At 49.4% G+C, this 16,920-nt stretch overlaps 1 gene segment (V, D, J or C); it reads right to left on the bottom strand.

The window, feature by feature from the left end:
* LOC133751713 (Ig gamma chain C region-like) overlaps nucleotides 1-1,408 on the bottom strand; it is a 67,039-nt gene extending 65,631 nt beyond the window's left edge. The window contains 2 exon segments of the C gene segment in view: nucleotides 478-619; nucleotides 1,364-1,408. Of these exon segments, the coding sequence occupies nucleotides 478-619; nucleotides 1,364-1,408 (187 nt within the window).
* Nucleotides 1,409-16,920: the final 15,512 nt, after the last annotated feature.

The raw sequence follows: 16,920 nt of genomic DNA, 5'->3' as shown, positions 1-16,920 counted from the left end.
CTCCGGCAAGAACCGGTGCCTGGCCAGGCCTGGGTCCCCTCTCAGACTGAGCCGCATGAGGGCTGGCATAGTGGAGACCAGAGGACTCCAGAGAGACCTCCGGTCACAGAGGCAGGAGGAGAGGGGCCGTGGCCCCCGAGGACCCCATCCTGAGCCCCCCAGGCTGCCCCGAGTCATTCTTGGCCTGAGACTCGTCCCGCTCAGTTTGCCCCAAAATGCAGAAAAATCCCTCAGAGTTGAGTAGGAGAGAGAGTTGGCGAGGACTCACCTGAGGAGACGGTGACCAGGGTGCCTTGGCCCCAGATGTTAAAGTAGTCACATTGCTGTAGACACCCTTAGGGGGCGTGCAAAAACCTCACCTGCCAGCCACTGTGTCCAGCCGGCCACCCCAGAAAGCCTGTGTCGCTGACCATCACATCCCCAAGCCCAGAGCAAGACGGTCAGCCCAGTCTCGGAGCAGAAAGAGGGAGGACTCACCTGAGGAGACGGTGACCAGGGTGCCCTGGCCCCAGGGATCCAACCGATTGTCACACTGTGACGACCGTGCCAGGACCCCCGGCAAAAACCGGTGCCTGGCCAGGCCTGGGACCCTCTCAGAGTCAGCCGCATGAGGGCTGGCCTGGAGGAGACCAGAGGACTCCAGAGAGAGCCCCGGTCACAGAGACAGGAGGAGAGGGGCCGTGGCCCCCAAGGACCCCATCCTGAGCCCCCCAGGCTGCCCTGACTTGTCCTTGGCCTGAGACTCGTCCCGCTCAATTTGTCCCAAAATGCAGCAAAAACCCTCAGAGCTGAGTGGGAGAGAGAGTTGGCAAGGACTCACCTGAGGAGACGGTGACCAGGGTGCCTTGGCCCCAGGGATCGAAAGCATCACACAGGGGCGCATCCCCTGCTGCTGCCCATACACAAACCACACCTGTGGCTGCACAGCACACAGGCCCAGGGCCCTGGCAGGTGTCCAAGGGTACAAACTCTGGTGGTAGAGGCCTGGGCACCCTCTGGGGCTGGACACGAGCCAGCTGCAGACCCTGGACCCAGGCTAAGCAGACTAAGGGGGCCTGGAGAGGCTTCACCTGAAGAGATGGTGACCAGGGTGCCTGTGCCCCAGGGATCCAGGTACCAGTAGCACAGCCTCTGCCTCCCTCAGTCTCCCTTTATAACACAGCCCCAGCCCCGGCCCTGGGCCTGGCCTTGGCTCCCACCCTGGCCTGGCCCCGGCCCCTGCCCTGGCCCCTGCCCCTGCCCCTGCCCCAGCCCCGGCCCTGGCCCCAGCCCCAGCCCCGGCCCCAGCCCTGGCCCCAGCCCTGGTCCCAGCCCCAGTCCCTGCATCTGCAGCGCAGACAAGGCGCCCTGACCCAGGACTCACAGGAAAGGCAGGCTCCGTGAGAGCCTGCACCCACGGCCTAGACATCTTGGCCAGTCTGGGGCCTGGGATTCCTAGGTTGGCCTCTCATTGGTCCCCCGGGGTGGGGCCTCCCTGCTCAGTGGAGGTGTCTGCTGAGCCCTTGGGTACTGGCCAGGGCTGCACCTCCACCCAGTCCAACAGCACCCGTTCCCCACTTCTGCCCACCCCACCTCTGTCCAGCCTTCATCTCTGCCCCCCCTTCTAGCTCCCTACCTCCGGCTCCCCCACCTCTGCTTCCCCAACCTCTATCCCTTCCACCTCTGCCCCCACCTCTGCTCTCCCCTGTCTCCGCCACTTCTACTCCACTTTTCTACCCTGCTTCTGCCCCTCCTCGCTGCCCCACACCTGTCTCCTCCAACCTCTTCCCCCACCCCTGCCCACACCCCTGCACCCACTTCTGCCCCAGGACTCACCTCCTGCCCACCTATAAGTTCTCCTCGCTTTCCACAGGGCCCAAAGGCCACTTCCCTTCCAGCCTCCTTCGGTCCCTGAAGCTGAGCCCACACTGCTGCCCTGGGCTGGGCTGCTGATGGGAGGCTGGGTTTTCACAGTGTTGAGTCACTGTGGTCCCAGTTAGCACAGAGGCTCCCAGCTCAGCTAAAACCCCTGGGGCTGGGTGTGTGTGGGGTCTGGCCAGTAGAGACCCCCACACAGCTCGTTAGGACCCATAACCTCGGCTGTCAGTCCTGGCTGTGGCCATGATTTCCTGTGCCAGTGGCCGTTGAGTCTGTAGGTGCCCAGTGCACCTTCTTCTCTCTGGGGCTGGAGAAGGAGGAGGTGTGTGTGCTGCACCGTCGTTCTCTCTGGGCTGGAGAAGGAGGAGGTGTGTGTGCTGCACCGTCGTTCTCTCTGGGGTGGAGAAGGAGGAGGTGTGTGCTGCACCGTCGTTGTCTGGGCTGGAGAAGGAGGTGTGTGCTGCACCGTCGTTGTCTCTGGGGTGGAGAAGGAGGAGGTGTGTGTGCTGCACCGTCGTTGTCTGGGCTGGAGAAGGAGGAGGTGTGTGTGCTGCACCGTTGTTCTCTCTGGGGTGGAGAAGGAGGAGGTGTGTGTGCTGCACCGTCGTTGTCTGGGCTGGAGAAGGAGGAGGTGTGTGCTGCACCGTCGTTCTCTCTGGGGTGGAGAAGGAGGGGGTGTGTGTGCTGCACCGTCGTTGTCTGGGCTGGAGAAGGAGGAGGTGTGTGCTGCACCGTCGTTCTCTGGGCTGGAGAAGGAGGTGTGTGTGCTGCACCGTCGTTGTCTGGGCTGGAGAAGGAGGTGTGTGTGCTGCACTGTTGTTGTCTGGGCTGGAGAAGGAGGTGTGTGTGCTGCACCGTCGTTGTCTGGGCTGGAGAAGGAGGAGGTGTGTGTGCTGCACCGTCGTTGTCTGGGCTGGAGAAGGAGGTGTGTGTGCTGCACCGTCGTTGTCTGGGCTGGAGAAGGAGGAGGAGGTGTGTGTGCTGCACCATCGTTGTCTCTGGGGCTGGAGAAGGAGGTGTGTGTGCTGCACCGTCGTTGTCTGGGCTGGAGAAGGAGGAGGTGTGTGCTGCACCGTCGTTGTCTGGGCTGGAGAAGGAGGAGGTGTGTGCTGCACCGTCGTTGTCTGGGCTGGAGAAGGAGGTGTGTGTGCTGCACCGTCGTTGTCTGGGCTGGAGAAGGAGGTGTGTGTGCTGCACTGTCGTTGTCTGGGCTGGAGAAGGAGGTGTGTGTGCTGCACCGTCGTCTGGGCTGGAGAAGGAGGTGTGTGCTGCACTGTCGTTGTCTGGGCTGGAGAAGGAGGTGTGTGTGCTGCACTGTCGTTGTCTGGGCTGGAGAAGGAGGTGTGTGTGCTGCACCGTCGTTGTCTGGGCTGGAGAAGGAGGTGTGTGTGCTGCACCGTCGTTGTCTCTGGGGCTGAAATTGTTCCCTCTGCTGTGGAGGGGACTGAGGTGGGGGCAGCCTGAGGACACCTTGGGTCATCACCAGTCGACGAGGTGGGCAGCTCTCTGGTTGGGCCCCTGAGAGCTCTGTCAGCCACGTGGCTGGCCCACTGCTCGTCTCCCTGGCCCCTCTGTGGGGTGGCCTGCAGCCCCCCACCTCTCCCCGTTCCCTGTCCTCCCTCTCAGTGTCCTCACAGCAATGCTGGGGCTCTCACTGTGGTGCCCTGGAGCTTCTGGTCCCGGGCCAGGGGTCTCAGTGCTGTCTTGACTGCAGAGCTGGGTCCTGGGGGTGGGCAAGGCTGTCTTCAGGACAGGGCTCCAGGTGGCCCATGGGCACTGACGTTCACCACCTGTCAGTCCCTGTGCTGAAGCTCAGCTGTGGGCCCCTAGCAAGGTGCGAGCCCACATGTGAGGCTGCTGGGGCCAGGAAAATGCTCTCTAGTCCTGCCAAGGGGACCCAGGCACAGGCCGAGACGTCTGAGGTAGGGAGCGGGGGCTAACTGCAGGCAGACACAGCCGTGGCGAAGCTTCCGAGGCCGGCTCCTGAGCAGTGGAGAGGGAGTGGAGGTGGGGAGTTCACGGTGGCCTGAGTGCTCGTGCGAGGGGCTGCAGGAAGTGTGGGTTTGTTCGCTTTCACTCTGGAAGGTTTCCTCCAGCATGGTGAGGGCTGGGCGGGGCTGGGGTATCTGGGAGGGAATCCTGATGTGGAGGTAGGGTGACAGTGCCCATGGGGTTCAGGAAGGACAGAGAGACAATGAGCAGTGCTAGGACAGTGGGGTCCCTTGGGATGTGGCTGGACAGTGCTGGACAGCCTGAGCGTATGAGCCGTGTCCTGGCCCCGGCACTGAGGGAAGGCTGCAGGCTTGCTTGAGGGCAGACTGACCCTTCAAGGTGAGCAGAGGCATGGGTGTGGGGAGAGGACGAAGGAGGAGGGAGGTGGCTTGATGGTCTGAGACCTGGGGGACACAGTGGGGCTGGGGACAGAGCAGGTGGCATGGGCCTCTTGCCTCCAACCTGGAGACACTCCCATCTCCCCTGCTGGGGTCCAGCTGCTCTTTGCGACTCACTGAGCTCCTGGATCCTTTCCAGAAGGCTCTTCCTCCGTGGTCTACGCACTGGGGAACAAGGGGGAGGGGCCACCCTGGCCCTTCAGGAAGCACCTGCTCCTGTGCTGGAGCTGTGGCTCCCGCGGGGGGTGGGGGGTGGGGAGGGAAGGTGCCTCCGCGTCCTGCCCAGCCCTGGCCTTGCCTCTGCACTCACTGCCTGTGCAGAGTCCTGCTCCCCTCTCGGAGCCCAGCAGGTCCTATTGGGTCCCTGGGGCTTTGCATAGCCCTCTGAGCCTCCTAGCGTGGGTCCCAGCAACACTGTGTGGGATGTCTTGGCCTAGGGTCCTCCATGTGGGGCCAGCTTTATTCCAACACCTAGGGGCCCAGTTTGGGAACACACAGCCACACTGCAGGGAGGGGACATCGCTGTGGCAGGCACAGGCTCCAGCGAGTACCTTGTGTGGTGGGGGAAGGTTCTTGGCTTGGCTGCCCTGAGAGGCCTGCGGCTGAGCTGAGGGCTGGATCCCCAGTGGAGGGTCTGCTCCAGCCACCCAGTTCTCTCTTGGGCTGGGCTCCCTGGCTGGGAGAGAGAGGCTTGAGGGAGGTGGGATCCACATTTGCTCAGCTTTGGGACCATGACATCCAGAGGCAGAGCAATCAGAGTTCACGCAGGAGTCTGCTTGGTGACCAGACACAGTGTTAGCTCCCAAGGAAGGACAGGGCGTTGCTGGTGGGCTCCTGTTTCCACCGCCTCCAAGGGCAATGGCGCCTCCGTGCCTTGTGAGTGCAGCAGGCTCCACTGCGGGGGCCACTTGGCGAGGAGCAAAATGCTTCTGCTTTGTGCTGCAACTGAGGCTAAATTCTGAGGCTGTGCCGGGCGGTGGGCGCTGTCTCTCTGGCGCTGCCTCTGCCGCCGGGGCACTCAGCGCCTCTTGGTCTTGAACAGGAGAGGAGGAAGTAGGCTGCTCGCTGCTCAGATCGGAAGGAACACATAAGGGAGGAAGTTCCAAAGGGAGTGGAAAGTGAATGACGAGGCAGACTTCCTCTGTGCGACTACCAATGCCATGAGCAGGAAAGACTAAAGAGGAGACAAGAGGCGGCACAAACTTATTTCCAAGCCGCGATGGTCAAAGATGTGGCTCTGACAGATCTTGGTCCTCACACCGTGGCCCAAAGAAGAAACGAGGAGTTTGCCAATCCCGAGATGTCTTTTGAGTCTGCAGTGCCCTGGAGGCCTGGCTCCAGCAGAGGGGCGCCGTCTGTGCAAATGCCCTGGACCTTTCCTGTGGGTGGGGAGGGGTACAGCCGGAAGCTGCTGGTGGCCTCTCAGCAGCACCCGGAGCGAAAGGGCAGGGGCAGACGCACTCCACTATGAGTGTCTGGCTGTGCCCCACGTCCCCTCGCCCAGAACATGGCCACAAGCCCATGACTGCACTAACCCTGAGCTTTTCGGAGGATGGGCTGTGCCGTGGGCTTGGCAGAGGGTGGCAGAGTGACAAGCTCTCTACCTGAGTTCCCTGCGACCTCGGAAAACCCCTCACTGCTTTTTTTTATTTATAGCAGATTTATTCATTTTTTAGAAAGCATTTATTTAATGAATATGAATTTCATAGGGACAGCTTTAGGGATATAGCGATTCTTCCTCCCACACCTGCCCTTCCACCCCCACTCCCGTCCCACCTCCTACTCCCTCTCCCATACCATTCTTTATTTTACTAGTTCTCTCCTTTTTAATTCTATCTATTGTTATTAGCAGACATATGGTCTTAGTTATGTGATCCCTTCGAACATATTTCTATCTATATGATCAGTTACATTTAAAGTCATCACTTTAGTAAGATTCATTTTAAATTATCTTTATATACAGAAGACCAACTCTATACTAAGTAAATATTTCAACAATTTGCACCCACACAGACACATAAAGTATAAAGTACTGTTTGAAGACAAGTTTGACCATTAATTCTCATAGTACAACATATTAAGGACAGAGGTCCTACATGGAGAGCAAGTGCACAGTGACTCCTGTTGTTGATTTAACAATTGACATTCTTATTTATGATGTCAGTGACCACCCAAGGCTCTTGTCATGAGCTGCCAATTCTATGGAAGCCTTTGATTCCACAAAATCCGTCAGTATTTAGACAGGGTATAATCAAAGTGGAAGTTCTCTCCTCCCTTCAGAGAAAAGTACCTCCTTTGACGGCTCTTCCTTTCCACTGAGATATCATTCACAGAGATCTTTCATTTAGGTCATTTTTTTCCACAGTGTCTTGGCTTTCCATACCTGAGAAACTCTCATGGGCTTTTTAGCCAGAGCCAAATGCCTTAAGGGCTGATTCTGAGGCCAGAATGCTGTTTAGGGCATCTGCCATTCTATGCATCTGCTGTGTGACCTCCTTCCCATGTTGATTCATTCTCTCCTTTTTAATTCTATCTATTGTTATTAGCAGACACTTGGTTTTAGTTATGTGATCCCTTTGAACTTATTTCTATCTATATGATCAGTTACATTTAAAGTGGTCACTTTAACTAGTAAGATGGCTTTAGTACCATCCAACTTAGTGGGATTTGGAGTCCCATGGCAAGTTCTCAGCTTCACCCTTAGGGGTTAGTCTGATGGAGCATGTGTTGACCTGTGCATCTCCTCCCTCTCTTATTCCCACTCTTATTTTTTCCTGGGAACAATTTTCAGTTGGATCTAAACACTTGTGAGTAATTATGTGTTAAGAGTTCAACCAATGGTATTAAGTAGAAAAATAAAATAGTAAAAAAAATAATAATAAACTGTTTCCTAACAAGACGAGGGCTGATCAAGTCATTGCTTCTCGTGGTATTAATTTCACTACTACAGGTTTCCTTTTAGGTGCTCAGTTGTCACAGATCAGGGAGAATATATGATATTTGTCCCTTTGGTCCTCCATTTTGTTGCCAATAACTGGATTTCATTTTTTTACCGCTTTGTAATATTTCATAGAGTACATATTCCATAATTTCTTTATCCAATCTGATATTGATGGGCATTTAGGTTGATTCTATGTCTTAGCTATTGTGAATTGAGCTATAATAAACATGGAGGTGCAGCTAGCTCTTTTATTTACTGATTTCACTTCCCTTGGGTAAATTCCCAGGAGTGGAATGGCTGGGTCATCTGGTACAACTATATTCAGATTTCTGAGGTATCTCCAAACCGTCTTCCAAAGTGGCTCACCAGTTTACATTCCCACCAACAGTGGATTAGGGCACCTTTTTCCCGAGATCCTCACCAGCATTTGTTATTTGTTGTTTTCTGTATGAGAGCCATTCTGACTTTGGTGAGGTGAAACCTCATTGTGGTTTTGATTTGCGTTTCCCTGATGGCTAGAGATCCTGAGCATTTTCTCATGTGTCTGTTGGCCATTTGGATTTCATCTTTTGAAAATGTCTGTTTAAGTCCTTGGCTCATCTCTTAAGTGGGTTGTTTGTTTTGTTGTTGTGGAATTTCTTGATCTCTTTGTAGATTCTGGTTATTAATCCTTTATCAGTTGCATAGTTTGCAAATAATTTCTCTCATTTTCTTGGTTGCCTCTTCACTTTCCTGTTTCTTTGCCATCCAGAAACTTCTCAATTTGATGCAATCCCAGTTGTTAATTTTGGCTTTGACTGCCTGTGCCTCTGGGGTCTTTTCCAAGAAGTCTTTGCCTGTGCCTATATATTGCAGAGTTTCTCTGATGTTCTCTAATAAATTGTTCTCTAATAATAATCTAATAATAATTCTCTAATAATTTGATGGTATCAGGTCATAGATTTAGATCTTTAATCCATGTAGGGTGGATTTTTGTGTAAGGTGTAAGGTAGGGGTCTTGCTTCATAGTTCTGCATGTGGAGATCCAGTTTTCTGAGCACCATTTGTTGAATAGACTGTTCTTGCTCCAGGGATTGGTTTTAGCTCCTTGATCAAATATAAGTTGGTTGTAGATGTTTGGATTGATTTCTGCATTTCTTTTCTGTTCCATTGGTCTATCCATCTGTTTCTGTACCAGTACCCAGCTGTTTTGATTATAATTGCCCTGTTGCATGTCCTGAAACCTGGTGTTGTGATGCCTCTGGTTCCGTTTTGGATATATAAGATTGCTTTAGCTATTAAAAGTCTCCTGTGCTTCCATATGAACTTTAGCATAATTTTTTTCTATATCTGAGGAGAACATCTTTGGTATTTTGATTGGTATCACATTGAATTTGCAAATTGCTTTTGTAAGAATGGACATTTTGATGATATTGATTCTTCCAATCCATGAACATGGAGGACTTTCCATTTTTTTGTATCTTCTTCTATTTCTTTCTTTAATGTTTTGTAATTCTCATCATAGTGATCTTTGACGTCCTTGGTTAAGTTTATCCCAAGGTATTTGATTTCTTTTAGTAGCTATTGTGAATGGCATTGATCTTAGAAGCTCTTTCTGAGCCGTGGCATTGTATCTGTATACAAAGGCTGCTGATTTGTTTGTATTGACTTTTTATCCTTCTACTTTACCAAACTCTTCTATGAGTTCTAATAGTCTCTTAGTAGAGTTCTTTGGATCTTCTAAATAAAGAATCATGTTGTCTGAAAATAGGGATAGTTTGGCTTCCTCCTTCCCAATTTGTATCCCTTTGATTTCTTTTTCTTGCCCAATGGCTCTGGCTAAAACTTCCAGTACTATATTGAATAGCAATGATGAGAGTGGGCATCCCTGTTTGGTACCGGATTTCATTGGGAATGCTTCGAGCTTTTCTCCATTCAATATGATGCTGGCCATGGGTTTTACACAAGTTGCTTTGATTGTGTTGAGGAATGTTCCTTCTATACCCAATTTGCTTAGAGTTTTCATCATGAAAGGGTGTTGTATTTTATCAGATGCTTTTTATACATCTATTGAAATAATCATATGGTTTTTCTTCTGCAGTTTGTTAATGTGATGTATCACATTGAATGATTTGTGAATGTTGAATCATCCCTGCATATCTGGGATAAATCCTACTTGGTCTGGGTGGATGATCTTTCTGATATGTTGTTGGATTTGATTGGCTAGAATTTTTTGAGGATTTTTGCATCAATATTCATTAGGGAAATTGGTCTGTAATTCTCTTTCTCTGTTGCATCTTTTTCAGGATTAGGAATTAAGCTGATTCTGGCTTCGTAGAAAGAATTTGGGAGAATTCCCTTCTCTTTCAATTGCTCTGAATAGCTTGAGAAGAATTGGAGTTACTTCTTCTTTAAATGTCTGGTAGAATTCAGTAGTGAATCCATGTGGTCCTGGGCTTTTCTTTGTGGGAAGGGCCTTTAATACTGATTCAGTTTCTGACTTGTTTATGGATCTGTTTAGGTTTTTGTCTTCATCGCTCAATTTAGGTAAGTTGTATGTGTCCAGAAATCTATCCGTTCTTCTAGGTTTCCCAGTTTGTTGGCATACAGCTTATGTAGTAATTCCTGATGATTCTTTTTATTTCTGTGGTGTCTTGTTATATTTCCTTTTTCATTTCTAATTTTATTGATTTGGGTCTTCTCTCTCCTTTTTGTTTGTTTGTTTGGGCCAATAGTGTGTCAATTTTGTTTATTTTTTCAAAAAACTAACTGTTAATTTCACTGATCTTTTGTAATTTTTTTTGATTCAATTTTGTTGATTTCTTCTCTAATTTTAATATTTCTTTTCTCTTCCTAATTTTGGGTTTGGTTTGCTGTAGTTTTTCTAGATCCTTGAAATGCATTGATAGCTCATTTATTTGGTGCTTTTCCAATTTCTTGATGTAAGCACCTATTTCTATAATCTTTCCTCTTCACACTGCTTTTGTTGTATCCTATAAGTCTTGATATTTTATGTTTTATCTTCATTTGCTTTGAGAAAGTTTTTTATTTCTCTTTTGATTTTTTCTATGACCCACTGTTCATTCACGAGCATGTTATTCAGTCTCTATGTGTTTCCATATGTTCTAGAGATTCCTGAGTTTCTAATTTCCAGCTTCATTCCATTGTAGTCCGAGAAGATGCATGGTATGATTTTGATTTTTTTGAATTTGCTGAAACTTGCTTTACAGCTTAGTATGTGGTTAATCCTAGAGAAAGTTCCATGCACTGCTGAGAAGAATGTGTATTCTGCAACTGTAGGATGAAAAGTTCTGTTAGGTCCATTTGGTTTATAGTGTCAATTAATTCTGCTGTTTCTTTGCTGATTTTCTGTTTGGTTGATCTGTCTATTGCTGAAAGTGGAGTATTAAAGTCCCCCAATAATGTTGTACTTGAGTCTATGTCTTCCTTTAAATCCCTTAACATTTATTTTAAATAAACCGGTGCCCTGTAATTAGGTGCATATACATTTATAATAGTTGCATCTTCCTGTTGAATTGAACCCTTAATCATTATATAGTGTGCTTCTTTGTCTCTTTTAACAGTTTTTGTGCTAAAGTACATTTTGTCTGATATTCAGGTGGCTACACCAGCTCTTTTTTGGTTTCTGTTGGCATGGAATATCTTTTTCCATCCTTTCACTTTCAGTCTGCATGCATCTTTGTTGGTGAGATGTGTTTCGTGTAGACAGCAAATAGATGGGTTTTGTTTTTTAATCCACTCAGCCAGTCTGTGTCTTTTACCTGGGGAGTTGAGGACATTTACGTTCAAGGTGACTGTTGATAAGAAATGACTTTGCTCTGCCATTTTCCCAAAGATATTCCTAACTTATTCTTTGAACTTCCTGTCATCTTTTACTGAGAGACTGTCTGCCTTTACCTGCTTTCTTTGTGATGACCGTGGTCCTGTGTGCAACACATCCGTAAGCCTCTGAGTGGGTGGTGACAAATTCTTTCAATTTCTGTTTGTTGTAAATGGTCTTTACTTCACCTTTATTCACAAATGAGAGCTTGCAGGATATAATATTCTGGGATGACAGTTTTTTTCCTCTTAGGACTTGGGCTATATCTTGCCATTCTCTCCTAGCCTGCAGGGTTTCTGATGAGAAGTCTGCTGAGAGTCTAATTGGAGATCCCCTGAAAGTAATCTGGCGTTTCTCTGGTGCACATTTTAGACTCTTTTTGCTTCACTGTGATGAGTCTGATTACGATGTGTTGTGGTGAGGATCTTTTCTGGTCATGTCTACTGGGAGTTCTGTGTGCTTCCTGCACTTGGAGGTCTCTTTCTCCAAATCTAGGAAGTTTTCTGCTATTATCTCACTAAAAAGGCATTCTAATCCCTTCTCTCTCCCCATATCTTCAGGAACTCCTAGAACCAGTTTATTGGGGTTTTTGTATAGTATCCTGTAGATTCCCAAAAGTGTATTTAGTTTTCTAATTTCATCTTCTTGTCTTTGGTTTGACTGTGTACTCCTGCTCTGTCTTCTAAGTCTAATATTATCTCTTCTGCCTCACTGATTCTGTTCTTAAAGCTCTCCACTGTAATTTTTTTTGACAGGCAGAGTGGACAGTGAGAGAGAGAGAGAGAAGTCTTCCTTTTCCGTTGGTTCACCCTCTAATGGCCGCCGTGGTTGGCACGCTGCAGCCAGTGCATCGCGCTGATCTAAAGTGGGGAGCCAGGTGCTTCTCCTGGTCTCCCATGCGGGTGCAGGGCCCATGGACTTGGGCCATCCTCCACTGCCCTCCCAGGCCATAGCAGAGAGCTGGCCTGGAAGAGGGGAAACCGGGACAGAATTTGGCACCCCAACAGGGACTAGAACCTGGGGTGCTGGCATTGCAAGGCGGAGGATTAGCCTAGTGAGCTGCAACGCCGGCCTTCCACTGCATTTTTATTTGTTCTGTTGAATTCTTCATTACATTTTGATTTCTCTTTGGGATCTCAATTTCATGGGAGAAATTTTCTTTCACGTCCTGCATGGATTTCAGTAGTTCATGCTGTTGCTTTTGATTACTTCTATGTAATCTTATGATCAATTTTTTGAGTTCCATTTCTTGCATTTCTTCTATCTCCCCATCTTCACAATCTAGTATCCAAGTGTCATGCTCTTTGGGGGGTGTCATATTGTCTTCCTTATTCTTGTTTCTTGGATTGATGAGTTTGTTGTTGGGCATTTGTGGAGATACTCGTTGGTTTCTTTTTCTTTTTTTCTTCTTTTTCTTTCTTCCTTTTTTCTTTGTGTTTTTTTTTTTCCTGTGGCTGCTTTTATCATTGTTCTATGACTTTGTAGATAAGCGGAATGTCTGCTTTCAGTGAATCTCTAGAGGTTTGTAGTGGGTTTAACCAGAGAGCTCTCTTCAGTTCTTCAGGGTTTAGGGCATGCCTAAGGCGACACACCAGGTTTGGCATGATCTCTCTCTCTCTCTCTCTCTCTCTCTCTCTCTCTCCCTCTTAATCAGAAGGGAGGTTTATTTTGCTCAGCTGAGCTCCTCTCCTCAATGGACACCAGTGCCAGAGCGCTAGCCCCAGTGGGTATAACATTGGTCCACTCTGTCCCAAGGACCACAAAAGGGACCTGTGCAGTTCTCAGTGTAAGTTCAGATTCCCCAGCAACGTCTTTCACCTCACTGCTTCTTTGCCTGAAGGCTGGAGTAGATTAGGTCAAGCAGGGGAGGGCCTGGGCTGGAGGGAGCCTGGGCGAGAAAGGTCCAGCACAGGCGGCCCAGGCCCCACTCTCCCACCGCGGTTGGTGGAGTCTCCACGCCCCTGCGGTGACTTCCGGCCTTTCCTTTGAGGGTGGCCTTGATTTCTTGCCTGAGGCAGCGCCCTTGGGGTTCCTGGACCATCCCAGAGGCCCCTGTGCGTGGCTGGACACCATGCCGTGTCAGGGGAGGTCAGCATTCTGTGGGTGAGCCCCCACCCACCCTGGGGCTCCCTCGGCTCCTGGATCTGGAAGAAGCCCACTCCCAAGACTTGCTGAGCAGCTGGTCGGCAGGTGACACCCCTGCAGACCCGTTCTGCTGCCCTGGAGTCACGCATGGGGCCGTTGGAGTCTGCGGAGCCATAGCTCAGCCCCGCCTGTTTTCCTGCAGCAACCTTGCTGCAGCTCTGAGCCCTGCTTTGCTGCGTTTCTGCCCTCCACCCCCCTCCCCTTCCCTGCAGAAGGACGTGGGGAAAGAGCTGAGTGGGCTTGGCTGTCCCTGGCACACAGCCTGAAAGGCTCTCACAGAGGACACAGTCGAGATTGCCCAAGTGCTTCCCACGTTCCTTCAAAACGTTCAGTGCTGATATCTTCAAAAATGGCTGATCCTTGAGGCAACACTCTGAGGTCTGTTGCAACTCCTTTACCATTTCTACCCTTGATTGTGAATCCACGTCGTCTCCAGGCTGTAAGGCTTCTATGTCGCCTTTGAATTCACTACAGTGAAAGAATATTTCTTCTACAGTATCACCTCCTACCAACACCTCCTTCATGGCACACACTACTCCTGACAGCGGGCTTGCTTCTTTTTAAACAGCATAATGTTGGGAGCACGTACAGCACCAGTATGTTTATCATCAATTACAAAGTTAATTTTATCTCTGGTTTCTAGCTACTTTAAGGTGTAAGTCAGATAAAACACTTCTTGTCCATTCATTGGTTCTTCAGGGAGGATTTCTTTCTTCTTCTTCTTCTTTTTTTTTTTACAGGCAGAGTGGACAATGAGAGAGAGAGACAGAGAGAAAGGTCTTCCTTTTCCGTTGGTTCACCCTCCAATGGCCGCTACGGCCGGCGCACTGTGGCCAGTGCACAGCGCCGATCCGAAGCCAGGAGCCAGGCGCTTCTCCTGGTCTCCCATGGGGTGCAGGGCCCAAGCACTTGGGCTATCCTCCACTGCCCTCCCGGGCCACAGCAGAGAGCTGGCCTGGAAGAGGGGCAACCGGGACAGAATCCGGAGCCCAGACCGGAACTAGAACCTGGTGTGCCGGCGCCGCTAGGCGGAGGATTAGCCTACTGAGCCGCGGCACCGGCCCCAGGGAGGATTTCTGATTTTATCTCCACCAGTTTAACAGCAATGGGTTTCCCAGTCCGCTGGTCAGATGATACTTCAAACTCAACATTGTCTCCTCCTTTTAAGTCCTGCAGGTTGCCATTATACTGTGAACAGTGGAAGAAGAGTCTAGCTTGACGTTCTGAGCACTGAATCAATCCAGAGGAGGTTAACAGTTTTTCAGTAGCCCCGGTCTCACGGTCTCACGCAGTGCTGCTGAGTGCCATGGGGGAACCCGTTGTGTCCATTGTGCAGAAGCTCATCGCGCCGTGGTGATCCAACACGGCACTTTCAGCAGCATTTGCTGACTCTACGTTTCAGCACACCTTTCAAAGGATGAAAGCTGCTAGTATTAAAGAGCGAGAGAAGATGATCTACCCAGGTGGTAAAGAATACGACCGCTGCTGCCCCGGGCAGTCTCACAGACTACTAGCAGCGTTGGGGAGTGCTCGTTCAAAGCTGTTGAGTAGACACAAACTTCTTGTTCCGGATCAAGTGTTGTGTCTTCAACTTAAGTGTAGTCTTCTTTGGTCTTGTTGGCTGTTTCGAGGTTTGTTCTTTGCCTGATCTGGACTTGAAGCAGCAGTTTCAGGTGGTAAAGTCTGTTCTGTTACACTTCGTACCACAGCTCAGTGCCCCTCTGCAGCGCTGCCATAAGCAGCACGGCCCGGTACACTGGAATAAACCCTGCTTCTCTCGCTAGCACAGATTTCAACAGTTTGCACCCACGCACACACACAACATGTAGAGCACAATTTGGGAACAAAATTTGCAGTTTATTCTCATAGTACAATTCATTAGGAGGTCCTACATGGGGAGCAAGTGCACAGTGACTTCTGTTGTTCCTTTAACAATTAACAGTCTTATTTATGACGTCAGTGATCATCTGAGGCTCTTGCCATGGGCTGGCAAGGCTATGGATGCCTTTTGTGACCATAGACTCCATCGGTATTTGGACACGGCCATAAGCGAAGTGGAAGTTCTCTCCTCCCTTCAGAGAAGAGCACGTCCTCCCTTGAGGGCCCCTTCTTTCCTCTGAGGCTCACAGAGATCCTCCGTGTAGGATGTTTTTTTGCCAGAGTCCTGGATTTCCATGCCTGAAATGCTCTCACGGGCCTTTCAGCCCAACCAGGAACCCTTAAGGGTTGATTCTGAGGTCAGAGTGTTATTTACGGCGAATGTTGTTCTAGGAGTCTGCTGTGTGGACTGCTTCCCATATTGGACTTTCCTTCCTTTTTAATTCTATTATTTTTACCAGGCACTTTAAATTAGTTTTTAACAGTTTCAATGTGGTATATGGATAAAATTCTAGGAACATAATAATATTCCCTCTCCCTCCCTCCCCCTCATTCCCCTTCCCTCCTCCTCCCCACCCCTCCCCCTCCCCTCCATACTTTCCTTCCTTCTCCCTCTCTTTTTTGAGATAACATTTAAATTTACATTAAATAAAAGGGCTTAATACTTTTTAAAATTTAGGAATATTTTATCTTTTCAAAGTGTTTAGGAGTTCTTTAATTAGAAAAATAAAGGCAATTGGATTATCAGACACTAAAAGTACCCATTAATTAATTCACTCACATTCCCCACTTAAAAAACAAAACCAGGCCTGAACCACGTTGCTCTTGAGCTTTCTCACAGTAAGGAGTAAGACCTGCCATTCTGAGCACGAAGACGATTGATCAGACATCTGGTTTGCTCAGGCATCAGGCCCACTGAAGACGGAGTCAACACAGCTCATGGAAGAGGAAAGGATTCCACCCAGCACCCACTTCTCTTCCAAGTTCCTGGGACGCGGTTTACACATCTGGCCCAGAGCTCTGCCCTGAAGCATCCGCGTGTGCTTGATGTTGAGTAGCTCGAACAGGAGAGGAGAGAACTTGTGCACTCGGCCTGAAACCCCCCTGGGACGGGACTTCAGGAGCGTCCTCAGACACAGGAAGTAGCACCGCCTGCAGTGGAAACTCTGATAATCAAAGACACAGAGGCCATGAAGTAGAGGCCTGCAATGGGAAAAAATCACACGCAGTGTTGCCAACGGATTGCTTTATATATCAGGAGAAAAGTCACAAAGAGGTTTTCTGTGAGATTAAAAATTAACTTTTAATTGCTACTCAGGTGATTTGTGGTATTAAAATCAGAAAAATCAATTTAACCCACATGAAATTTAGGGAAGAAGTGCAGGACCATAATGTGGAATAACAGCTGCACTTCTGCTAACCCACTAAAAATGCCAACTGGACATTTTCAGGAAAAATTTATTTAAAAAAAGCAGATCAACATTACAGCTGAAGAATCTGATCTAAATATGCACTTGACAGAAACCATTTTGTTGCCTGTTTCACTGTCTGAATATTCTTTACCATGACTCTTTTTTTTTTAAAGATTTATTTGAAAGTCAGAGTTACACACAGAGAGAAGGCGAGGCAGAGAGAGAGAGAGAGAGAGTGAGAGAGAGACAGAGAAACAGAGACAGAGACAAAGACACAGAGAGAGGTCTTCCATTCGCTGGTTCACTCCTCAGTTGGCTACAATGGCCGGAGCTGCACCAATCCGAAGCCAGGAGCCAGGAGCTCCTTCCAGGGCTCCTACGCGGGTCCAGGGGCCCAAGGACTGGAAGTGTGACGTTTCCAAGAAGCCCCTGCTGTGGCTGCTTCCGCTGCAGTCCCCTGGGCTGGAGGGCACCTGG

The sequence above is a fragment of the Lepus europaeus genome, chromosome 22 (genome assembly GCF_033115175.1).
Source record: "Lepus europaeus isolate LE1 chromosome 22, mLepTim1.pri, whole genome shotgun sequence".
Taxonomy (NCBI): Eukaryota; Metazoa; Chordata; class Mammalia; order Lagomorpha; family Leporidae; genus Lepus; species Lepus europaeus.
Note: the sequence above shows the minus strand (reverse complement) of the source record. Positions and strands in the feature narration are given on the sequence as shown.